At 39.4% G+C, this 26,230-nt stretch overlaps 1 protein-coding gene and 1 pseudogene across 1 annotated transcript; one reads left to right on the top strand and one right to left on the bottom strand.

The window, feature by feature from the left end:
• LOC149790396 (uncharacterized) overlaps window positions 1-18,241 on the bottom strand; it is a 42,404-nt pseudogene extending 24,163 nt beyond the window's left edge.
• A 2,080-nt stretch (window positions 18,242-20,321) lies between these two features.
• LOC149790395 (uncharacterized) lies at window positions 20,322-23,936 on the top strand. The gene is made up of 4 exons (XM_089973212.1): window positions 20,322-20,796; window positions 21,661-21,803; window positions 22,377-22,691; window positions 23,735-23,936. The coding sequence occupies exons 1-3, from the start codon at window positions 20,322-20,324 to the stop codon at window positions 22,515-22,517; spliced, it is 759 nt and encodes a 252-aa protein (XP_089829338.1). The 3' UTR covers window positions 22,518-22,691; window positions 23,735-23,936.
• Window positions 23,937-26,230: the final 2,294 nt, after the last annotated feature.

Below are 26,230 nucleotides of genomic sequence, written 5' to 3'. Positions count from 1 at the left end.
CATTTCTTCTGTGAACCTTGCGTCTTCAAATGTTGTTGGTAACAAGTAGGGCTAACAAACGTGCGCAGACAAGTCGAACAAGGCACTGGTTCTTCGCTCAGACAGGGTTGAGAGGCCAAACATCCTGAGCATTTCAATCCACAATGCTTGTGTTGCTCTCGATTATTATAACCATGGTCACATTTCTCACAGTAATAACTGTATCCCAGGAATCCGGTGATACTGGTAATGGTATCGAAATGGTCATCGTGATAATAAACGTGAATGTATTTTCCGTCCTTAAAATGTTGGCCTCGAAACAACAGAGGCCCGCGCATTTCTTGAGGGTGCACTTTCAAGGTGTAGCGTGGAGCTAGGGCATCTTGCAATTTTTGCATCTCAGGAATGCCACAGGGTGTGTCTTTGGACAGGCCAGCTTGTTGCAACAGGAGTTCTGCTTCGTTTCGTTGTTTGGCTCGATGGGAACGTTGAATAGTGTTCCAGGTTCTTTTCCATTCTACCGTGTCATTCTTGTCGGCATAGGTTCGTCCCACCACGATGGCACGGGCTAAACACATCTGGTCATGAGAGTTGTTAATTCGGACGAGACTCTTTTTGGTGTTGCGAAGGTCGTCCACCAATAACATCTTTTTGCGTCCAGTTCCTTGAGGAGGAGAGACGTGGGTCATGTCCAATGTGGCTTTTCCATCGGTGATATCAAACTGGTCATTAGATTGTTGCACGTGTTGAATCTTGTCCATGACTTTGGAAGCGGTCAATTCTGCAGGGGTGCTAAACTCGATCCAAACAGGGGATTTCAAACCGTCGTGTTGTATGGAAAGTCTCAAGCGATCGTCTTCTTTGGGTTGACATTGCTGCTTGAGTGCAGTGAGCAAAGAATCCCACACCTCAGTGATGAACACTTCTGCTTTCTCTAACGGCACTTCAGCCTTGAAATCTTTAAACTTCACTGTGTATTTGTAAGCCGTGGTTCTAAATTTTCTAGAGGAGCGCTTTTCCGTCTCTCGAATGGAATAGTACTTTTCAGGGTTGACTAAGGGTGGTGAACTTGGTTTAGAGGGTTCGGATTCTGGTTCACTCATGTCCTCTTCAAAATCACTGACATGAATTTGTGCCAAGATTTCAGCCCTGGTACGAGGCGATAGATCACGTTTCTGCCTCTTACTTTCTTCTTCTTTCTTCTCGAATGAATTAGATCGTTTCATCTTGAAAGCAAAAAGTCAAATGACTCAAGTTCAAACACCATGAGCTACTTTATAGTCATAGCAGACCAGCGTATATAAAAGGGTGTGTGTCTTGTCCTTTCACTATTCATTTCACTCTCAAGCCGAGCACAACGATGGAAGAGACTAACCAGATGGAACGTTTTGTCAGAGCTTTGCGAGGGGTCGATTAGAAAATTCTCTTCAGACCAGCCTACGGACTACTCTCCTTCCTTTAGAGATAAAAGTCAAGATACTTGCTATATCTGTCAGAAGAAAGGGCATTGGTCTTCAGAGTGTCCAGACCGTGAAAAAAGAACAAAAACAGGGACTAAAAAAGACAAAAGTCAAGATACCTGTTATTATTGTAAAGAAAAAGGACATTGGTCTCCAGATTGCCCAAAAAAGAAACAAGAGGAGTCAGAAGAAAAAAATGATTCTTCAGAAGAAGAGAGGGATTCTTCGAAAGAAGAGAGGGATTCTTTAGAGGAAGAAGAGGAAGAAAAAAGACAATTCTATTTACAAGAGGCAAAGAAACAGGAGAAGAAGAAAAGAAGAAGGGAAGAAAATGAGGAAAAGACGGTGAAAAAATTCAAAAAACAGAGAGACTAAACAAGGAGACAGAAGAAGTCAATGAACTTTTTATTAAAGTGTTGTGTTGTGAATTGTGAATTGGATTGTAAAAAAAATGGAGAAAAGAATAAATTAATGATATAAGGTAAGTGTCTTTGAGTTTTGATTTTAAAATAAGAACGTACACTCACGCACTCATACACAGACACGTACTATAAGGGTAAAATGGGTGGGTTTTTTTGAGTTATTGGCAAATTGAAATTGTATTTCTTTTCGAGAAATGTGGGTGGCCCTGAAAAGGGCCTTTTTTCTTCATGGTGAAGGGATGAGTTTAAGCAATCAACTTTAACTGCCTTATGCCTTTGCCACGGCCAAGGCCTACTTCTGGACTGCGTAATGTTGATGATGATGATAATGATTGGGTTGAAATCACTAAGGGTGGCACGGTAGGCTTAGTCACAGGGTTGACGTGTTTAGCTCGGGAAGGTCGTATTCTCTTCGGTCGTGATAAAGAAGTCTGATACATTTGTTTCAGACTTCTTAACTCCGCTAAAATGTTCAACAGTACCGTGACCGTTTGATTCTCACCCTCTTGTTTCTTTGCTGCTACTTCTTCTTGCTGTTGCTGCTGTTGTTTTTTTCTTACCTCTTCTTCTTGTTGCTGTTGCTGTAGGAGAAAAGCCTGTTCCGCTTCCTTTTGTCGTTGTATAAATTTCTCCAATTCTTCTTTCTGTCTCTGTCTAAAATTCTCCACTTGCGGTAATGAAGAAGGTAACGAAGGTTCCGGAACAAATTCTTGCGAGGAGAGAAAATCCACAAAATCCCAATTCACCTCTTCTGAAAGTAAGTCCGGGTTCCCTTGGGCGGTCTCCGCTGCTGGTGCACCCCATTGGATCGTTTTCTGAGTTTCCGTCATGTTGAATCACTGTCGCATAGATTGACTGCACACAAGCGCTAGCAGATCTATATTGACTACGTGACGTCACAGACTGCTCTCTTCGGATTGGATGCGACTGGCTGAATTTTGTAACGCGTGTTCGGATTGGTGAATGAACTCAATCCGTTTCAATCCTTTCTGTCCCTATAAATAAGCGCAGTTCACTGCATTGATTCACCTATTGTCGGAGCCTCAACATGTGGACAGACGTTGAATCTTCAACCCTTGTGTCAACAATGATGTTCAGGACGGACATGCTCATGTATGTCCGATCCAAGTGGACCGTTGTCCACAGGACCAGCAGCAGCCTGTGGATAAGAAGAGTCTATATAGAGAGACAAGGTTGCCTCAAGAGGACTCTGATGTATGGCCCTGCTGTAAGACGAAGTTTGAGGACAAGAAGATGTCGCAAATGCCCTTTATGTTAAGGGCATATTAACATAAACCAAAGGCCCTTTTCAGGGCCAGCCATATTTCTCGAAAAGAGATAGTCTTTGAATTGCCTACCCCTTTTTTAAAAAAATTTTTTTAAAAAAAGAAAAAAATCCCATGTTCCATTCTCCTTGTCCCTAAACAAGCCCAAACTCTATTCCCCATGTTAAATTCCCCTTGTACGTAGAGTGACCCACGATTTATCGCCATGTTAAATTCCCCTTGTACGTAGAGTGACCCACGATTTATCGCCATGTTAATTCCCCTTGTACGTAATCTGACCCACGATTTTTCGCCATGTTAAATTTCCATTGTACGTAATCTAACCCAGGGGGGTCTGTAATGCTAATTCCCATTGTACGTAAAGTGCCCCCCTTCACTACTAGCAACGGTTGCTCTCTTTCATGGACGCAGGTGGTAAATCATTGATATCATGGTTGACAACATCTACAGACTCCATTCAGGGTGCCGGTGCTGGGCAATTCACGTGGCACATAGCATCACAGCAGGGGGTGTCAGCACCACGACATATTTTCGTAGCACTCCAGGCTAACGCAAGAGTAAATAATCAAGCACAATCGCATATGATATTTGACAAACTTGCTGTCTCTGAAGTTTCGCTGCGAATAAACGGACATCAAGAACCATCCGAGGATATAGTGATAGATTTTGGAAATAATCAAGTTGCAGGTGCATATCATCGTCTGATGACATTTATGGGACGTGATCAAAATATTGATACCGGCTTGCAGATATCACAGTTGGATTTCACAACGTTGTATCCGATTTATTACTTTTCGCTGGAACATCTTGATCTAACCAAACAATCGGTCGTTGATATACACTTCAAGGCTAACGTTGGTGAGTTTCCCGCTGCAGTTGCTGGTCCACCTGCAATTCCTGGTGGTTTTAGAGCGATCGCTGTCATACTCTCCGATAAAGCAATGCTACTTGAAGGTGTTGGTGGACGAATGAGAGTCATCGATGCTCCAGTGGAAAATATGTAACATTGCTAGCAGCACGTGTAAACAATTAGATCAATATCGTATTAAATAATTGTCATATAGTTACGTCAATGTGTCACTGACTCCTGGTCAGGTGAAGAAATTACAATCGAAAAACGCGAGCACATGTGGGACATCAATAACGTTAAAGCACGATCAGCTAGCGGGCGGTCCCAACAAGCTGTCGCTGACTAAAACTCAGCTAAAACATTTCAACAGCGCGAAGCAGGGCACGACTGGAGTTCGAATTGATCTCTCTCCGGCCGCGGTCAAAGATATGGTCAAAAGGGGAGGTATATTTCCTCTTCTCGCAGCGATACCAGCACTGATAGCTGCTGCTGCTCCCGCAGTCGCAAAAGCAGCCGCGTTAGGAGCTGTTGGAACCGCAGCTGGAATGGCACTAAAGAAAGCCACCGGGAAAGGATACAAAAAAAGGGATCCGGTCTAAGACTACCGGGAACTCCGGCGTCATGGTACCCAAAAAGGTTTTGAAAACACTTACAGCATTGAAGCTTCCAGCTTCTAATTTTGATTTACTTAATGCCGCTAAACAATTACGCATAAAATCCTTCAAAGGTGTATTTATGCGAGATGAATTACCAGCACGACCGAATAATCCAGAAACAGGAATTATTAATCTCGACAACAAGGAAGGCCCTGAAACTCACTGGGTTGCTGACGCAATCGATCCGCGTGGAATTATCTATTTCGATTCGTACGGGCTAGCACCGCCAGTTGAATTTTTCAGGTACGTCCAAGGATTTCCAATTCCAGTTTGGCAGTCAACGTTACCAACACAAACACTAACCGATCCTCCGATATGTGGTCAAGAGGTTTTGAATGTTCTCGCCGCGATAACAAAACATCCAGCGATTCCTCCTCACAAAGTCGTGCATGAATACACGTTGAAAAATCGTCAATGATTTCCAAATTTAAACAACCCCATAACAGATAATGGTTGATATTTACGGAAGATCAAGCAGAACCAAGGAAGAAAAAAAAGATATCGATTTATCTAAGTATGCGACCAAAGATGAAATTGATGATCTTTTAAATCTGACCGGGATAGACCCAGATGAGGTTGTTATTTTTCAGGACAGGCACGGCAAACTAAGAACCAGTAACATTAAGTGGAATGACATAATTCGCAGGGTTATTGGAGCTGTCACGGACAACATCGTTGTATTCACTGACAGCGGCAGAATCAGAGATTCGTCGATATCAATTGCGATGCTGGGAGATGATGCACGAAAAGTCGCAATGGAGCGTGTAGCGAAGACCGGTGATACAATGACAGGTGAACTCAGCATGAACGGCAACAAAATAACCGTTCTAAAAAATCCGGAAGGTCCCGAAGATGCCGCAAACAAACAATACGTAGACACCGTTGACGGTAAACTAGCCACGTTGCGGGCAGAGTATGATGTTCACGTGGGCGCGTTTACAAGATTTCGAAGAAACTTTCAAAAAACCGACGAGACCGTGGATAAGTTCTTTGGGGCTCCTTTGGTCGTCGATATGAAGCTTTCTGAAATCAAAACCAACATTGACACGATCAAACAAACACGGCAGGATATCGTATCGGGAATTCCTGAGATCGTTAACAAAACCAGTTTGATTAAAGTCCCCACTCGAGTTACCCCCGGGCATATCACCAACATCGTATACACGGTATCATCGGGATTCGCAACATGGTCCCGACAAAATAATACTATCAAATACACAGCAACGGTCACTGGCGTGTACAGGTTGTCTGTGTTTGCAGCCGCTAAATTTGAAATCTTCACAACGTTTCCCTGGAGACATTCCACCGATAAGTATTCCGGGGTTGTAACTGTAATACTAAACAGCGGAACCGAAGAAATATTTATACTTGAAGCCGCAGACAAGAAATTAACCGCAACATCTTACTGGTGGTGTTTGGAATTCGTCGCAGAAACGCCTCAATTGGTTACCGCGTAATTGAATAATGAAATCAACATCAACGACAACACCGATGACAGAGTCATTAAGCGCTCAGCAATACCGGTATGATCAGGTACGCGAATGGCAGTCAACGTTGAAAAACACCATTGACAGATGCGCAACAAAAATAAAAAAATACAAACGCCGTGTGACCGCGCTGGACATAACAGTGTATTCGGTATCCGCGGTAGTTGCATCCACGGGTGTGCTATTGTCTGAGCTGACACCAGTAACTGCTGCAATCGCGATCACAAGCACAATTTCAGCATCAACGACGATCGCAGGAGTCGCCAACATCATCGCGAAAAAAATATCTTCGTGCGCGATAACAAAATTACACGAGTATACCCGGGTAGCCAACGCGGCCAACAGCGTCTACTCGAAATTGTCCTCGTTGATATCATCCAGCGTAGACGACAACAACATATCAGATTCTGAATTCGCGTTGATATCCAGCATTTACAACGATTACGAGCGCGCAGCGAATACTGAAACCGCAAACGGTTTTCATTTGAAAACCAACAATAACAATAATGACGGAGATACCTCAGCATCGAGCGCTGCTCGACATAGTCGCGAATACAGCTCCGGTAAAAACATCAATGATATCAGTGTCCTCGACACAACCTGAATTCGATATTAATTTTCCAACTGCAATTCCAGTAAATGAAATAGCGCTGGCACAACTACGAGTATATCACAGTTGGCCCAATATCAGGTTGACATCATTTCACAGACAGTTGCCAAATAACTCATTTGTTTTTTCGTATCAGAATAGCGCTGATGGCACATCAGATTGGAACGTCATTGCGTTACCCACTGGGAGTTATCAGATCGAAGAAATCAACAAAGAAATACAGCGTCAAATAAAACGTATCACCGGAAAAGAAGCAAAAATATCAATCACTGCACACGAGCCAACACTGTCAACGGTCATCGAAATCTCAACACCGGGTTACGCCGTTGATATCTATAACAGTTCAATCAGAACAGTATTAGGATGGCCTCGAAATCCACCACCGGCACCACCGATATCACCCGTTGCACCCGAAAAATCCGATTATATCACTGACGCGAAGTCATATCACGGAATTACACCCGGTTATAGGCCGCGTCTGGATGATATAAAAGGTGCAACGGTGGATAGGTGGATCCCGCCTCTTAGTGACGGCGGCGATATTGTGTTGACTTTTACTCGTGCAACATATTCAACGGGAGTGGGAGGATTAGGATTTCGTGTTTATCTGAGCGAAATTACTGAATTTTTTAAAACTATTAATGTGGCGCACCGCACGCAACTAGCGCATCTACGGCAACGCTTCCAAGAACATCTTTCCGATGTAACAGGTTCACGTGGAGAAATTATTAAGCAAATCGAAATATTAAATCAGATTGCTTCGGATATGGAATATATTAACCAACGAATGATTCAGGTAGTAACTAACAGTAGCTCCATCATTAAACAACAATTTTTGGATAAGTACTCGCTGACCGAAGCTGAACTGTCGAATTTTAAATTACCAGGATATGTTTCCCCGGTCATCTTGCGAAAATTCGTCACTGATATCGTCGATGAATACTTCGATGACATACTTGCACAATACAAGCGAATACTACCAGAACCCGTTATCTTAGCACACAATAATTCCACAGCGAGCGATGGCCGGCATATTTCTCCGGGCATCGTAGCAATCACGGATGTCGTCGCGGTCAATCTTGTATGTGATGTCATCGATGGCAGTTACAACATAGACACGACAACATCGAATCAAGCCCAGAAAGGGTTTATACTGTATTTATTTACTCCTAGAGAGCCACCTGGATTTTTGATTGTGCAAGAGCCAATCAATCCGGTATCGTTGCGGTGTCATAATCCGACGCTGACAAGGATGAATTTTAAAGTCACTGACCAGCAACATAGACTGTTGGACCTGCGTGGGGAGACTGTTAGTATTAATCTGCTGGTGAAATCGTGAAACGATTTCCGTCCTAAGGACTTTCATCGTGAAACGATTTCCATCTTAAGATTTTCATCGTGAAAATACAAAGTATTTTTCAAGGACTTTCAATTAGCGATATCATATCATAATAATGTCCAAAAAATCTTCGAATTACCAACAGTATGATGATGATGATGAAAATCTCTCTGACAGTGAAACACAGCGTGTTGTGAATCACAGCGTGATTCTGACAGTGATTTTGTTGTCAGTGATGAAGATGATGAAACACAAAGTGTTTCCACTGACAGTGATTTTATTGACAACGACGACGACGACGATGATAGCACTGTGGGAAACGCTAACGACATCACCATCAGCGACAGCACTGTCATAATAAATTATATTAAATGAACGCGAAAATAAGAGTATGTATCAACACGTGAAATGTTCCATCGTTGACAAGCGCGCGCTTGAAGAATTCATCCGAAAAATATTTACCGGAAATCATTTCCCGGGCGTTGTTAAAATAATCATCGATAAACACGGCAATGATGACTTTTTACTGACAGATTTTCAGCTGAAGCAACTCCGCGAAAACAATATCACGATGATTACTTGTGATGCAGACCAAAACCTCAATGTTGCTCACTCGTGCATTTCACGGGATCATCTCGATAAGATACTGCAGTGAAAATCCTTTGAAAATATTTTAGTTTATAACACATTTTTTACCACTGACCATTCTCCCGATTTCATAGGGGTATTTGCTAGTAAAAATCAACGAAATCGTCCATTTCACTGGTTTTGATAGAGTATTTGCTAGTAAAAATTAACAAAACAGACCAGCGTCGTGGATTTGATGGGGTATTTGCTAGTAAAAACCAGCGAAATTGTCCATTTTCCTCGATTTGATAGGGTATTTGCTATGAAAACCAACGAAATCAGACAGTTGCAAAAAAAATACTATAATAATTATTTTTCCTGCGGGATTTTATTTTTTATTATAGTATTTTTCTGCAACAGACCAAAGTCACGGATTTGATGGGGTATTTGCTAGTAAAAATTAACAAAACAGACCAAAGTCACGGATTTGTTAGGGTAATTGCTAGTAAAAACCAGAGAAACAGTCCAAAGTCACAGATTCATAGGGGTAATTGCTAGTAAAAATCAAAGAAATTGTCCATTTTCCTCGATTTGATAGTGGTTTTGCTATGAAAACCAACGAAATCGGACAGTTGCATAATTTACACAGTAAAAAAGAATATTACTTTTTTTTACTTTCGATTTCACTTCTAGGTACCCGATTTCACTTCCTTGATTTTATCAAGGTATCTGACGAAGTCAAGGTGAGGTATTTTTACTTCCCGTTGACTTCGTGAATGACTTTGTCATCCGTGACAAAGCTATCATTGCTTTCTAAATTCTCTGGATTTTCACCCTTGACTTCATCATCCTTGACGAAGTCAAGGGACATACAATGCTTTAATTGTTAATTATCTTCTTTGTTTCATACTCGGCTGCCAGTGCCAGCCTGATCTTTTCGATTGCATGAGACAGTGGAACAAATTCATTTATTTGTGTCTCCGCTACGCTGGCCAGCGATTAATACAAATTATTTTGGATCATCTTTAAAAATTGAGCAGGAAGAATATAACGAGCATTTAGCTTCGTATAATGATTCAAAATCTGACAGAATAGTTTCAACATTTAGTAATATTTTAAATCCTTGTTTTTCTAATTTTTGAATAGCATCAATCACATTATTGATATTTTCTTGATTCATATTTATATATATTTTTAAATATTTAAAATAAAAAAATAAACAGCAGTCATTGATGAGCGGTTAGTCTTATACTGGCTTATAGGTCTCCACGAGGTCCTTTCAGACTAGATTTTGTCAACTGTGTTTTGAAACACTTTGTGTTTTAGGTGATTTTTTTTTATTTTTCAGATTTTTTTTATCTCAGTCTTACAGAGCTTTTCTTATAGCTTCTCGGCATCCTCGTGATCGGTTCTTTTAGCCATTTTGTTTCTGACCGTAGAGCTTATACATCCAATGACCGCTGTTTATTTTTGGGAGCTCCACTGTGCATATATCCCCCCCCCCAAATCGAATCCCAGGGGTAAAACGTACCCCCCACGATTCGACGTGGAGGAGGATAATGCACACAAGGCCCCTGCTGGAGCCCCCAACTATTATAAAAACCCTATAAATCGGGCCCGTCGAACAATATGTCCGTAACGAGGATTCGAACAATGGCGTTTGATAGCGCCGGGACGAAAGTCAAACCCGTTACCATTGTGCCACTTTCCAATCTGATAATACAGGGTTTAAAAATTATCATATACTGATCTACCTGTGAAATTTATACAGGTAGTTATTTACTTCCTTGTGCAGAAAGTCGTCTGCTCGTACCTGTCACCTTGACTTGTCAAGGGGGAAATAATTGTATCATTGACTTGAAAAATCCTTCGGATTTTCACGCAGTCACTGCAGATTTATCTCCGTTTGGAAAATTCTCGTGATAACGAAATATAATTTTCTGATTATTATACTTTTTTGACAACGCGGATTTGGTAATATTTTCTGCAACTTTTCCTACTGAAGCCACACAAATACCAAAATACTTGCCAGCTGAGGTCATTGAGCGAAATATTATTTCTTCTTTTGTATTTAAGTTTATGGAAACAACTGCCCTAGACTCTCTCTTCCCCCCAGTATTACCAGCCCTACAATTTTCGCTCTGCGTCACAGCTCTCAAATTGGATAAATTATTATTAAGTTTCTGTCCATCAATGTGATCAATTACAAGACCTTTTTTGATCTCTCCGCGAAAACACTCGAACACGAACTTGTGAATATAATAGTTTTTACCCCCAGCCCTAAACATTAAATAACCAGAATTGCTAACAGCACCAACTGGTTTTTTCAACCTGCTATTTCTAACTATTCCCTGTCGTGATGCTTCATAATTTTTAATGGTTGGATGTGAGACAAATTCTTGGCTCATTTATATAATAATGTATTTGTCTAATTTATAATTTGTCTGAAAACCTAGTTATATAATCACTCTCGGATTTTAGCGCGTCTCCGTTATTTTTTTTATTGTAATATCGCTTGAGTTCCCGGTATCGTTTCCCCCCGCACCCCGCACATAATTGTGTTTTACCCCTGACACCAATGCCACATCGCAGGCAACGAATAGGTCCTGTGCTTCCTCGTTTGATGCTCTGTATATGTTCACCGCAGAATTCCTTCCTACAGGGCTTACCACAGACTGTTACAGATCCAACTTTTAACCATCTGCAGTTGTTCATTGTATATATAATATTTTCTTATTTAAATATTTGTCTTAAATATAACATGGAGGAGTTTTCGAGGTTATCCGCAGTTGGCGGCGGGAGATTCGATCTTGACAGGCTAAACCCGGATCCACGACGACGGCACCTAACTGATCTGTTCGATATTATCAACGAGGGTTAAAAAGAATTCAGCGACGACGGCGCATCTCATGCATGGTCGACATTTAAAATTATCCGCGACGAGGACATCATCGATGCTACAATGACTGATCCCCGAGCAAAAATAATTATTGATTATATTAATTTTCATCAACGTGAAAAGAAATATTTTTTCAGAATAAAATTTATTGTCAACGTTGAAGACGATACGTGGATTATCCGTGACAAACTCGACCCTGTTCTTGCTAACGGAAAGACCGCTCTGTTAAGCAGCAATTGTAAACCAGGAATGCTGACCGGGATTGATATACCATATTACGCTCGAGCGTATCCTGTAACCGCAGTCATTTATGGAATATACCCGGTAAAAAAAAACAAAAATTGATAAACTCGCTCCGATGCGAATGACTGCGTCGACGTTGAATTGTGTAGCCGAGCGAGTAATGGAACATTTTAAAAACACAAAACGAGGAAACGGTTTAACCGATCTGCGACGTGAAAAAATAACAGCCTGGGGCGATTCGGTTAAAGATACCGGGGCAACAATAAATGATGTTGCTGCGCTATCAAGAAAATTAAAATAATAACAGTAAAAACGCTAACCGGGGAAATATTATACAGTTCGAAGCATTATAAAAAGTCAGGAACACCGATTGAAATTATTGATCATAATTCGCACGCGTGGACTGATGCGGTTACAATATTTCCACGAGACCGTGTTGTCAAGTTTTATTCTGGAAACATATACGAGGTTATTTACGCGCTGAGTAAAACCGACCCTGTGTCGGTGTGGTTATTTAGGAGCTCCGAAGATGGCGACTATGATCAATTTGTGAGACCCAGCGGAGAATTATACAGAACAGAATCGTTGCACCAACAAATGAAAAAACTCGCAAAAATGTATATGAAAGATGCTAGCGATGAGCAATTATTGGTTAATTGTTTTACAGTTCCAAGTGTTGCCGCTCACGCCGCCAGAGAAAGAAATTCGTGGAGACCAACCCGAAGTCAGTTTCTTTCGGATATACAATTAAGTTGTGTCGAGTATGGTCATGGCGGGTTGTGGAATACCCGATATGACTACCGGGCTATGATTTCCGTGAATATGATTGCCTGCTACCCAGGAAGCTTTCTCGGAAACGGCGAGTGCCGCGAATACTTTGCGCGGTTTGGACACCCCACGAACTCGATGACACGAGTCGCCGTAAACGGCAGTTTACCCGACGCTGACCTGACAGGATTTGCTCGTGTGACTTCGTTTGAATTTGCCACGGGACTTCATCCGATTTGTTATGTTTGGTTTGGCAGACACTTCGTCGAAAAGCGCTGGGTACCAATAGTGTTATTGCGATACATGCTTGACAGCGGCATACTGGTATCGTTGACTGTCAGCGAAGCAATCATATGTTATCGACCGCAGACATCAGTTTGGTTACCAACACCCGAGCGTGTTACCCTCGAAGAAGTTATCGGCGAGTATGCACGAGAGTGCCCAAATGCCCCGATGGATGTCACTGTCAGTGAGGCTCCTGAAATTCTCAAGATTAGGCTCAAAAACAGTGAAATCACAGCGAAAGATCTTGGACGAAGAATAATCGGTAAATTTACTCAGGGTGCAGCATTTGATCATAAAATGCATCACTCGCGGTTGATTATCGATGAAGCTGAATTGGATTTTATAATCGCCGACGCGGTTGCCAGAGACGTATTTTGTAACAGGAAGGATATGTTCTTGTCCGACGGGAAAAAGTTGGGCACAATTGTAAGTTATATCGACGGAGAATCGCCTCAATACACACATTTGAGATCTTCAATGCTGGCTTATGTTTCTATAAATTTGTTATCAATGGTAAATCGATTTCCTGGTAACGCAGTCAGAGTTGCCACGGATTCATTTTACATCGACAAGAAATATTCAGAATCACTGACCGATATAATGAAATTCTGCGGCGGAGATGAATGGGGTTCGTGGAGAATAAAAGCCGAGATGTTGCACGAGTATTGTGAATCCGCTGATGTTGCAACAGAGGACGATTATTATAAATCAACAATGCCAGAAATATCTTCCGCACCGTCTGTGGATGATCCAATCACCAGACATAAAACTGTTTATTTGAACGGGCCGGGCGGGTCTGGTAAAACAACTCGAGCGATTGAATTATTTCGGAATTCAGATATGATTGTGCTAACACCTACACACAGACTTGCCAGAGAGATGAAACAGCGAGGAGTCAATTCTTGTACTTATCACAGCTTTTTCAAATACAGCGGCGGTGTATGGACGTCAGATCGAATGGGCACAAAATATATCAATGATATAATAATTTGGGATGAGATATGTACGGTGCCGCTGGAAACGTTAAAAACATTTCTTGATTGGCTGTTAACGAAAAATACCGCAGTGATTATGTGCGGCGATCACGGTCAACCACCTCCGTTTGTCGGCGCATCTCCGCATGATTGGCTGAGGAATTTTGTTGATTATCACGAAGAAGTGTCTGATGATTACCGAGCACTTGATGCAACGCTGAAAGAATTTAAAACACTAATCAGGCTACAACCGAATAAAATTCAATGTGAAATTATGCGCGAGATGATCCCTGAAACTTCGATGAGCGACTTTTTACAAGTGTGGAAACCAGACGATTTGATAGTGGCGAGTAGAAAGATAGTCAGAGACACACTTCAACAACAGCTATTTCGGTTACAAAAAATAAAGTTTCCAATGCTGCCAACGCCGTTATGTTATAGACCAACTGATACACGACTACAAAATATAGATGTTGATATTCCAGGAAAGACAGAGAAACAGAATTTAGTATTGAATGATATTGTGTTAGTTGACATCGATGCTGTCGAGGATGCACTAGCGATGAATAAATCCCCGTGGACACTAGGATACGCAATGACAATTCATTGTTCTCAAGGACTAACTATTTCAGATACAACTGTCTGGATCATTGATGATCGAATCGAATGGTCAAACTTAGTCTACTTGGCGGTGTCCAGAGTCAGAAGAATATCTCAACTGCGAAGAATTGTCTTGAATGAATCAAACGCTGATAAAATTAATAATGAAAACAACAGCAACATAATAAGAAAAAAACTCGCCGGTTACAAACAGAGTGACAAAAAAAATAATCGCGATTTTGATCTTGACGATGACTTCGTCGTTGCGCTGAAAGAACAACAGAATAATCACTGCGCGAGCTGTAATTGTATAATGCTATGGCAGTATTCGAATAAAAATTCAAGACAATTTACCGTAGACAGAAAAGATAACAGTCGCGGTCATTCACGTGATAATGTCCTGTTGACCTGTCTTGAGTGTAATCGACGTCGGGGTGCCAGCGCTAGTTAAGTCACTTCAGTGATTTTGGCGGCAATTGTGTGTCCTTGGGAATTACCTGAAGTTGCTCACGGGTGAATCCGCGTTGAGGAGCAGTTGAATCCAACCTGTAGATTGCTGGTCTGCCAGTGGATCTTGTCACGGTGGATATGCTATGTGTGGTAACACTCCAAATGGGATCAGTCGCTCTCTTTACCACCTTCAAGTTCGCCTGGTTCATATAAATATCTTACAGTAACATTACCCAGTATCGGCTGCGCTGAAGAATCACGTCGTACGGGTATATTTTTTTTCGTGATCGCGATGGAAGGTTTCATGTTGGTTGTTCGAGTTATTTCATTATTTAGCGCAGCTATCACGCTTGGTAATCTTGCAACCCATTCTCGCGATCTCGTATCTTGAATAAATTCCTTCGCGTATTGATATCCAAATAACCGCTCAGCATGTGTTCTATTGAATCGCTCAACAATTACCTGATCACGGTGAATTTCAGTGTGTCCTCGTCGTATGGTGACGTTATGTTGTTTCATCAACGATGATACCGCACCTTGAAATTCTTTGCCAGGATCAACTTGTAGCAGATGTGGCCATCGTAGACCACCTTGTGGTCCAGGTCCTCGCCGATAAATTCTTTCAAACGCAGAAGCAACCTCAGATGCTGTTTTAGTTGTTAACGGTTCCGCATCTTTGTATCTACTGGCAACATCAACTATGGTTAACGCGTACTTGTATGTGCGTCTTCGGATAGTATCATGTGGCAGAAATAATATATCAGCTTGATGAACCTCATTTGGCACACTAACATCGAAATGCGCGAAGTGAATTTGTTTGGGGCGCGGTAGATAAATTTGCCATATTGCCTGTCGGGATAACCAATTTTTGGCAGTAACCGTCGTAACTTTTGCTGCTTCAGCGAGTTTACTAATTGCCGCGTTACCTCTCCAGTATCCGCTTGGGGAATAATAAATCGACTCCATTATATACCAGTACCTAACGCTAATTTACCCTTCATTGCAGTTTTTATCAACCAGGATGCTAACCTTTCTTTGAAAGATTTATCAGGGATGGCATTTAACGCATGAATTAATTTCACGTCTTCGAGATGGCGCTGTTGCAAATCTTTGCTTCGGTAAGCTACATCATGAGCATGGCACGCTGCATCGATAGCGTTTATCGGGTACTCACCGGGTTTTGGTTGATCCTGAGCATCAAGTCTGATATCAAGTCGGGTTCCTGGACCACAGTAAGTATATCCTGGAAGATGTTTTTCTCCTGGGTATTTAGCCCACGGAGCTCCTGGCAGCGCTGTTAACTTGGCTGCGATATCACCTCCGCTTTTTTTTAATAAATCTAAATTTTTTTGTGCCACATCGTTCACACTTGCCCGTGAGCACTTGTCGATTATTTTTTGTTGTAATTGTTGTCGTATCCGTAGTTGGGGTACGTGCTCGGCATTTCACACAATATAAATTCATATTATTTTATGATATATCTAATGGAAATCACTGACTTTTCCGCGACAAAGCGACGAGAGCCAATCAAGCATAACTCAGTGCTACCAAATTCAATCCGAATGATTATCATAGGTCCATCTGGGTCGGGTAAGACACAGCTGTTGTTGAATTTGATAATGAAGTGGATGAAATGGGATAAATTATATTTGATTGCCCCGTCTGTGGACGATCAGCGATGTTATCAAGTGCTAAAAGATTTTAACGAGAGTGCAAAAACAATCAGTGAGACCGACGAAAACGTAGTTGAATTCATAACTGACATAAATGATGCACCCGGCATTGATGACATCGATGGATCAATTAACAGCTTAGTTGTGTACGATGATGTCATGCTGGATAAACAAGCAAATCCCGCCAGGATATTTTCCCGTGGGCGTCATAAAAACACTGATGTCATTTATGTAACTCAGCGGTATACACAAATTCCAAAAGTGATCAGAGATAATTGTAACGTTCTTGCGGTGTTTAACGGAATTGACGCACACACGTTGCGAAATATTCATCAGACTTGGTGCAGCGGAGACATGGACCTCAATAAATTTAAAAATTTCTTTAGTCATGCTCAACGAAAACCACACGGGTTTGTGACGATAAATTTACATGATCCTCGGACACGATACCGAGTTGGGTTAGATACATTTTTTAACTAAAAATCCTAAAATGATTAGCAGCAGAGAGACTGAGCCCCACGAGAAGTTCGTCGTGCCCCCCCCCCCCCCCGTAAAGAAACTTTTTTTATAGCGAGTTATCGCTGTCGAAATAACCCCGTTAGCCAGAAAAGAGGATTTAGTCATCATAGTTTCTGGCTAGAAGGGTTATTTTTGCGAAATAAGACCTTCTATCAGAAGAGTTTTTGATAGATGGTCCTGTTGGACGAAACAGTTGGTGGGCTCAGTCTCTCTGCTGCTAGACAACATATACCGTAACACACTACATAATTTATGCCTGACATTCAATGTTTTTCCTTCGCATTATGTACATAATCTGTTAAATATCTACAGGGTACATTCAAGAAAAGTACACACACCCACCCCCACCAAAAAAAAAATGTCAAGACTATCTAACGTCAAGTTTCTGTCATTACTGAAAGGTATTACATTTTTGTGACACTGTAACCGAGTAGTTCCTTTAGAATACTCGTCAATGCAAACAGTTACGTCAATCTGATTGGCTGTGATTCAATAGTATGGGTTGAAAGCAGACGAAAAGCCAAAATTCGATGCTCACCCCACCCCCCTTTCCAAAAGAGAAGGTATTAAAGTTCACAAAATAATCAAAGCAATCTCTGGCCTGCTCTGAAATGAGCTTCTGTGCCAGGGCACCGAACATCAATTCTTTTCCAGGGGTTGGTTGCCTTAATAAAACAATGATTACTATTTTCCTGGGAAATCGTAAATACAAGTACGCGTATGCTTGTTTAAACTGTTTACATTTACACTGAATACGTTTTTACTATAAAAAATAAATCTACATGAGAGCAATACCCTTCCTCTCCGAATCCGCCCACCCCCACCCCCACCCCAAAAAAAAGTTGTTTCCTAACGCTTGATTGGGTGGGGGTGGGGGTGGAACTGTTCTTGAATCACTGGAATAAACAAATTAACAAATATTTACCGTTTCCGCTCCTGATAACTCCATATATCCATGAACTTCATTTTCAGATGCAACATCTTTACTGGTTTCAGCGGCACAGTTACTTGCTGTACAAGTCGGCTGTGATTCTACATAAATGAGTTTTGTCCTCACAAACGTATTGTCCATTTCACTTTGTGAAGTAGACAGTCTTGGAAGTTTCATTTCAGCATCATAATTCCTACTCCCATACGGTCCTCTGCGACGTTTCTGCGACTGAGATTCGTCCATTTTATAAAATAAAGGGTCTACCGAGAAAGACTGCTTGAAATATAATATGCTGTGACACAAAGATGTACATGCAATCCTTGTTTGGGGAACTATTAGGGAACGTCCCCAATTTGTTAATGTTCAAAAACAATACTCTACCAGCAGATTTCGATTTTGGAAATAGGCTTTGCTAACATATAAATAAAATAATAACTTTAATGTCTTGATCGAAAAAATATGTTCAAACCATTTTAATGGCAGCTTTATTTTTTTCAATTTTTTGTGTGTTTTGTTTTGTCGTTTGCCGATACTTCTATTTCATAATCAAATCCCTATCTTCGCCCCACACCTCTTAACCCGCTAGCATCCAGCTGCTTCATCAGCGCGCCAAGAGTTCAAACGGCCATAGAAAGCAGTTACTAGCTTTGAAGATTGTTAGCACGTGGGAATTCGATCAGCATTCGAAATTGTACTTCAACTTCTATAATGTTTGCGTGCATTTATTTCGTGGAAGACAATTCTTTAAGTTTTGTAGGACAGAAAAGTAAGCGCCTTCAACGTCTTGGACAATTTAAAGAGAGAGAGAATGTGAAAATGACCTGGGGAAAAGACCTGTTTTTAGGAACCATTGTGAAGATCCATGGTGAGTGTGTTTTGACTTATTCTATTACCTAAAAAATAAACGTAAGAGATCCTAATATGTTCTGGTCTGGTATTAGATTCATTTGTTTTTCTCAGTGTGTAGTAAACTAAAAAATATTTCTTGTAGTCCTCTTCTTTCATTCAATTGTAGTATTTCATACAAAGATATCTGTCATAAAAAATTTACCACGGTTGAAAATTTATGAAATATGTTATACAAATAAGGTCAATAACCAATGGATTCACAGGTGTTCTGTTCAGCAAGCAATAATTCCCAATAAGTGAATGTTCTGAAGGATATAATGCATGGGTCACACAAAAAAAATAAGTGGGATTTTACTTACCATATGCATACCAAGGTCATTCTAAATAAATTAAGTACTAGCAATCTGCCAGTTGCCAGCAATAAGCAGGAGGTGAAAGCTTCATTGTGAAATTGTACTCCAAAAGGTTGGTCTCTGTTACCGGTAACGTAAAAAAAATACATCGGGAATTTACATTTTGTTCTACATGACAATCATGGCAGTGATCTTAATGTCACTATGACTCCTACAAAATGTTATTATGAGGTTTCCCTTCAGACTTCAATTGAAACACTTCCTATGATATCAGGTTTCGAATAATATTTGTGACAATTTAAAGTTCAATATGGCCACCTTGGCAGCCATCTTGAAAATCTTACTGCTACTTCTTCTAAGTGGATGGTGACATATCAATATGAGATTTTCGCTAAAAGACTTCTTTTTCGTATCTAGTTGTTCCCATATAAAAATAGTGCTGATCTGGCCTCAAATATATCCATCATGGCAGAGAAAGCACATGTTCTCAGACTCCTGAATAGTGCACCTCTCTTTACAGCCCCAGCTCCATGGAATTCAGGCTCCAAGCTGGCATTTACACTAAATTTCTTTAAGATAAGGAATAATTTTTATAAAGGCATTTATACTTTTCTACTAATGAATAATCATATTTTCCATTGAAATGTTACAAATTCTGCTGCTGTCACTGAGTGTGGTTTTGAATTTAAATTGAGAACAAAAAGATAAAGTTGATCCTATTGGTGTACCTATAATTTTATGTCCTTACTTTATAACGATAATATGAAATATATATAAAAGAATGAAATATCTGGTTCAAGTTTTATGAATTTGGCTTTTAGGCTTTCATTCTTTGCAAAACTGAAGCAGTTGCATTATGTTGACCGTTTTTGTAGCTTTACTTTAATTTTTCACTGCCTTATATTTCAGAAAGTGAAGATTATCTCACAGATTTTGCTACAAAGGCAAATGCACAGATTTTAAAGAAATTAAAGGAACTACCTTCAGAGGTACCTAGGGAACTGTTTACCTTCGATCATTTAGCCAAAACTGATGGTAAGCGACAACACAAGGAAACAAAAAATAATAAAAGAAAGCCGGCAACAAGAGAAGGATTTTAGCCCAAAGAAAAAGAGCAAAATATGCAGGCTAAAGGTAACACTAAACAAAAACAAAAGAGTGTAGACTCAACCAACCCGACAGTTGTAAACAGACAAAGAAAAAAAGTAATGGAAAAGTCAAATTTGTCCATCTGTATCTTGTTAATGAGCGATATCGACAACCAGTTTGAGAATGATTTCTCATTACGCCCTAGTGAATCATCTTCAACATTGATACCTGACCAGTGTGGAGAAACAACAGTGAGGCAGGACTACCTATTAACAAAGTCCCCAGTACAGCGAAATGATGTTTGTTCTCTGCAAGTATTGGAACCAGTCCAAATTGCAACAGTTGAAAATCCAGTAGGTGATAAAGTACCACCATCTGCAAGGGCATGTGCATCCACAGCAAGAGAGAAGGAGCCACCAATGTACACCCCACTGACGGCTACTTGGTCTTTATGTACCAGTACTTATAGACCAGATGATAACCCAGGAAATCTCTTCAATCATCCAGGTAAAAATCTTTTAGGATTGTAAAGTAACCAGTAGCAGGCAAATCTTGTGAATGGCAGAGTGCATTTTCAGGAGCTTTACATTTAACAGTTTCCTTCTGGGTCATACCCACTATGTAATAAAGACCAAAGGGTACAATCCAGTGAAAATGATAACCACTATATCTAGCATCAAGCTCCTGTGGGGTGCATTAGTCTTGTTTATATTTACAGCCACAATAGCACATCACAAATGAGAAATTTGCCTCAGATTAGACTATTTTAAATTGAAATTTGAGGGATGCAGTAAATGATCCAAGTTTGCAGATAACCAGTTTTGGATGACCAATATCAATCATTAATCTTAAAGAATCCTAAGTAATTACAGATTTCGAAGTATAATTAATATGCCAAATGAAGCTAAGTAATAATTTACCAAATGCTGGACATGTGTGCATAGCACTGGATTTGGATTTGTGCACCACCACCACAAACAAGGAAAACAATTATAATTGACAAACTGGATGTTATGTGGAATAAGGTTGATGAAGATGCAGGAAGCTTTTATTTTCACATGTTTAATTTTTCTGCTTCAGTTAATGATATCGACAAATTGTTATTAAACTTGGTCATAATCAAAGTATGTCTCCACCAGTACAGTGTAAGAATGCAAATATACTGGTGAGGCAGTATTTCTCATGGTGGATTGCTAACAACTTGCACATGTACACTGCATGGTCATTTTTCATGTATTGGTAATATTTTATATTTTAAAATAGTTAACTTGTGAACACAAGTTCACATGCGCAGGCGAGTATGGCCATGTCCATTGTTTTTTTTAAAAGTCTTTTTAAAAAGTCTTTACACTTGTTTTGTTACCATTCCAGCACCTCCACCAGCCATTTTGGACTTGTTTGAAGGTCTATGTCAACCCCATGTACAAAATTATCTACAGTTGTTTGTTCATCACTATAGAAATCAAAGACAGAATGCCAGCAGCTTCTTCCCAAATGAGACAAACTACTCAGAGGTTGGTAAAATTCATAAATAAATCAAGAGCTAAAAATGTTTTACCCTTTTTGTCAAATCCTCTTTGGATGAAGTTGCCATAGTGCTTATTTTGGCATCCATGTGTGTGTCCAAATGTCTTTCCGTCACTCCACACCTTAAATTAACCTCCTTGTTTTAGTATTTTTTTTAGTTTCATTTCATTTTGGTAGCATTTGATCTGATTTGTCCTTCTTTGGTATTGGAATATAGCTTCATTATACAACTGGTCAATATTTAATTGAACTAATGCTATAATTATCTAAAATTGGGGTGTGTTCAACATGCAACACATGTCATCCTTCTTATTTTACCAAAATGCAAGTTTTGGGATGGAAGTGGTTACAAACGCAATCCATTTATTTTCTGTCCACATTATTTGTAAGTAAAACTTTCCAAACATAACAGCATCCACCATGATGTGAACATTTGAAGGAAATGATAAGAAGCCAAAGACATTTTCATTTTGTTTAATGGGTACAATCTTAAGGGCCAGCTGTAGGTTAGGGCATATCAATGGCAGCAGCATAAAATGTAATTATCAACTCTCTTTCAGAACGACACAGAATGGACTACACAGCCATTACTGCAGTCTCTGCAGGAAAGTGAAAACGGGTTTCAGCAGCCATTACAAAGCAGTTTTTATGGAGCCAACAACTGCACAAGTTCACAGGATTTATTTGTACCTTCAATATAGCAGGATTGTAATCCTAATCCTGTGAACAGACAAGACCATGAGCCCCACTCATTTCCACATTCTCCATGTGTGAGTCCAACATTACCAAAAGCAGCATCTACCCCAAGGCGATCACCAAGAAAGCTTAAATACCAGGCTGATGTTTCTGGTGTTGAGCAAGAGAGAGATGATGATGTAAGTGTTGTATTGTTGGGTATATATCAGAATTACTGTAGTAATAATTAACCTCTGTCCACCATGATTTGTAAAGATATAGAATTAGGTTATGTCTGTGCATTTGTTATACTGTCATTGTTAGATTATAAATAAACCGATGTTAAAGATGTGTTATATATAGCAGACAAGTAGAGCCAGCTGATTCCTAATTTTACTAATTAGACTTTAATTTTTTTTCATGGAAACGAGCTAGAAATTAGCTGCTTTCATTTTAGGACAGTATCTCCATTATCATGAGATATGTTTAATGTTTATGAAGCTTGTTGGTTGTATCTAATAGTGGTAAGAACATATACTGTTTCCTTTGTATGCTCATGCTTCAGTAAGACACAGCATAATGGAAATTTGCTTTTAGGTCATTTAGGAACTGTAGCCTGGTAAACTATTCCATCAACACATGTCTAGCCTTGTTATCTCTAATTTATCAAGACCTTTTAAAATTCTATAGAAATGTAATATCAGTTTAGCCACTTTTGTAGCCTATAGGCCTCTTGTGCTTTAACAAGTGGATTTAATACATACTCTTTACACCAAAATTATTCTCAGTTTGTAATTATTTTGAATTCATTTGTCACCAAACATATATTAAGTTAGTTCTCTGCATTCTTGTCCTTTCAGATCATTCTTATCATTTTTTTTTGCTCCTACCTTTTACCAATAACTGATATAATTTTTCATCCCTTATTTTATGAAGCCCCTCAGTACTTTATGATCTGTCAAGATTTTGACATCTATCCCTGTATCTATCTCTTCATTATTGGCAACTTTATGAAATGCTAGTGGCACAAATTTTCTTAGTTATTCTAGATTTAGCTTAACAAAGCCAAAATCTATTGTTAGTAGTTGACAAAAATTATGTACATAAGTTTTATTTCATTATTAATTATATCCGCTTATAAACTGCTTGTGTCAGATATCAATGATTTTAAAAGGTCTTATGAGTACTTGGATTTTGTATTGTATAACATGTTCATTAAAATATTAATTTTTTAATTTTTCAGACAGTCAAACTACTTGCTTCATCAGATATTGTTGTGAAACGATCTGAATTGCGAAAATCAACTTCTGCAGCAGCTAAAGCAGCACCCAAAAAAGCAGCATTCACACTAGCCAGCAAACTCTTGCCACAACTGTTTTCATGGCAAGAGTTGGCCATGTCTCAGGGACAAGGCCTGCGCACAAAAAAAGCTGGGGACATAAGACCACCCTTGCATCATGCTAGAATAGAAGCTCTCAAAGGTAATCACTATACAGGGAGAGAATCTGATGCTTCTAAAGATAGAATATCATAAAATTAATTGTTAAAGTAGAGCTAAACTAGGAGCAAATTATGATGATGCTGGAACTGAGAAATGCATTCAGCAAGTAATACATTAATTACTAGCTTATCATATTACATATTTACATCATGGCATAACTCAATTGATACAGTGCTGTTGTACTAACTTTGAACTGAATCCAGTTTATATGACTTAAAATATATTGCACAGATTCTTAACATTTTCGATACAACAATTACGTAATAACTGGAAAAGTTGTATCTAATCTTGCCATTCACAGGGAAATTGCCTGAGAATCCCCAAAGTTCAGTAAATTGCTTATGTTGATTGGGAAATGATAGCGCATGTGTGTGTGATATAGGTCAAAACTTGAGCAGATTCAAAACAAGATTGCAGATAACTTCAATTAGATATTGTAATGTCATTAAACCTGTGTTTGCAATATGATCTTATAAATCCCATTTGAAAAAGGTTTTCATACATTTTTAAGTGTATTTTTGATTTAATATTACGTTATCAAATACTCCGAACAATAATTAAAATATGTGTTGTATTGTATGTTGAAAGTGCTAAATTGACAAACTTGATTGAGACCAGAAGTAAGATATACAGTACACCTTGTTGAGCCACAGTAGAATGGTATTTATTGTATGTTTTATTTTTTTTTTGCCAGATTATGTGATAGCATGGTGCACTAAAAATGGAAAAGAGGTAAAAGAGCAAGACATTAATGACGCTGTAACTGAGCAAGTCAGTTACGCAAGAAAGAAACTGAAGTCACAGTGAAAACATTAGAACTGCTTTGTTCTATCGCCAGAACAGTTTAAAAATGTTTTGTTTGCAGTGACTAATTGATGCTGTTAATTTGATTTTCATTTGAAAACATTCATTTTTTCACATACATAGTTTTAGGTTTTGGAGAGAGTTTAGGAAAAGTGGCTTGATTAGCTAAAAATATTGTACAAATGTGACATAACCCAGTTTTTATAAAGCTTGTTTGTTATTTGCACATGTCTTTCTTTTCAGAATGTACTAATTGATCTATTTATATTCTCTGAAAAATCAGGTTGATCAAATAAACTTTAGTTATTGTGTATCAATGTGTTATTCCTACAAGCATAATCTGCTAATTATTTAGCTTTGCAGATACATATTAGTGTGTAAACTTACTGAGATGAATATTAATTATAACTGTCAGTTCATTCATGCAAGCAAGTTCAGAGCTGGTAACATAATTGTAAATTCCTTACATTTAGAAGTTGGGTCCAGTTCATAATTGTTCTACCCTTTTTAATTATTTTTTTCCATTTAAATGATGTTCATGTATTGTGTTGTTGGTCAAAATGTAATAAAAATTGGAATGAGTAAAATGTTGAAATCAATTTTGTATTTGCTGTAAATTATCCACGTCTGTAATCCAATGCAATAAACTATCTATAAGAAGTAAATAGGGTCACCCTAGGGCAATGGGGACTTAGCATTAAAAAAAACCCTGGGTCACTCTAGGGACAATGGAAATTTAACATGGAGAAAAACGCTGGGTCACTCTAGGGACAATGGGAATTTAACATAGAGTTTGGGCTTGTCTAGGGACAAGGGGAATTGAATTGGGATTTTCTTTTTTTTTTTAAATTTTTTTAAAATTTAAATTTAAATTTAAATTTAAAAAAGGGGTAGGCAATTGAAAGGCTATCTCTTTTCGAGAAATATGGCTGGCCCTGAAAAGGGCCTTTGGGTTTATGTTAATATTAACATAGATGGCATCTGTCACATCTTCTTCTTCTTCTTCTTAAACTCCTTCTAACTGCCGGTCCATACACAAGTACCCTCTTGAGACATCCTTGTCTTTCTATGTAAACTCTCCTCATCCATAGACTAGTATCTGTCCTATCAACAACAGTCCACTTGGACCGGACATACATGAGCATGTCCGTCTGAAACATCATGGAAGACACAAGGGTGGATGACTCAACTGTGGTCCACATCTTGAAGCGACGAGAACAAGTGAATCAATGTAGTGAACTGCGCTTATTTATAGGTACAGGAAGGATTGAAACGGATTGAGTTCATTCACCAATCCGAACACGCGTTACAAAATTCAGTCAGCTCGCATCCAATCCAAAGAGAGCAGTTTGTGACGTCATGTGGTCTATATAGATTCGCTAGCGCTTGTGTGCAGTCAATCTATGCGACAGTGATTCAACATGACGGAAACTC

This window comes from Sinohyriopsis cumingii, chromosome 10 (assembly GCF_028554795.1).
Source record: "Sinohyriopsis cumingii isolate HCF-2022 chromosome 10, ASM2855479v2, whole genome shotgun sequence".
Classification (NCBI taxonomy): Eukaryota; Metazoa; Mollusca; class Bivalvia; order Unionida; family Unionidae; genus Sinohyriopsis; species Sinohyriopsis cumingii.
This window is presented reverse-complemented; position numbering and strand designations above follow the sequence as displayed.

What these genes read in the sequence shown, in the direction of transcription:
- LOC149790395 (XM_089973212.1), top strand. Translation starts at nt 20,322, where the DNA reads ATGCAGGCTAAAGGTAACACTAAACAAAAACAAAAGAGTGTAGACTCA. An exon ending in AAATCTCTTCAATCATCCAG is followed by an intron (nt 20,797 to 21,660) that starts GTAAAAATCTTT and finishes TTACCATTCCAG; the next exon opens with CACCTCCACCAGCCATTTTG. An exon ending in ATGAGACAAACTACTCAGAG is followed by an intron (nt 21,804 to 22,376) that starts GTTGGTAAAATT and finishes ACTCTCTTTCAG; the next exon opens with AACGACACAGAATGGACTAC.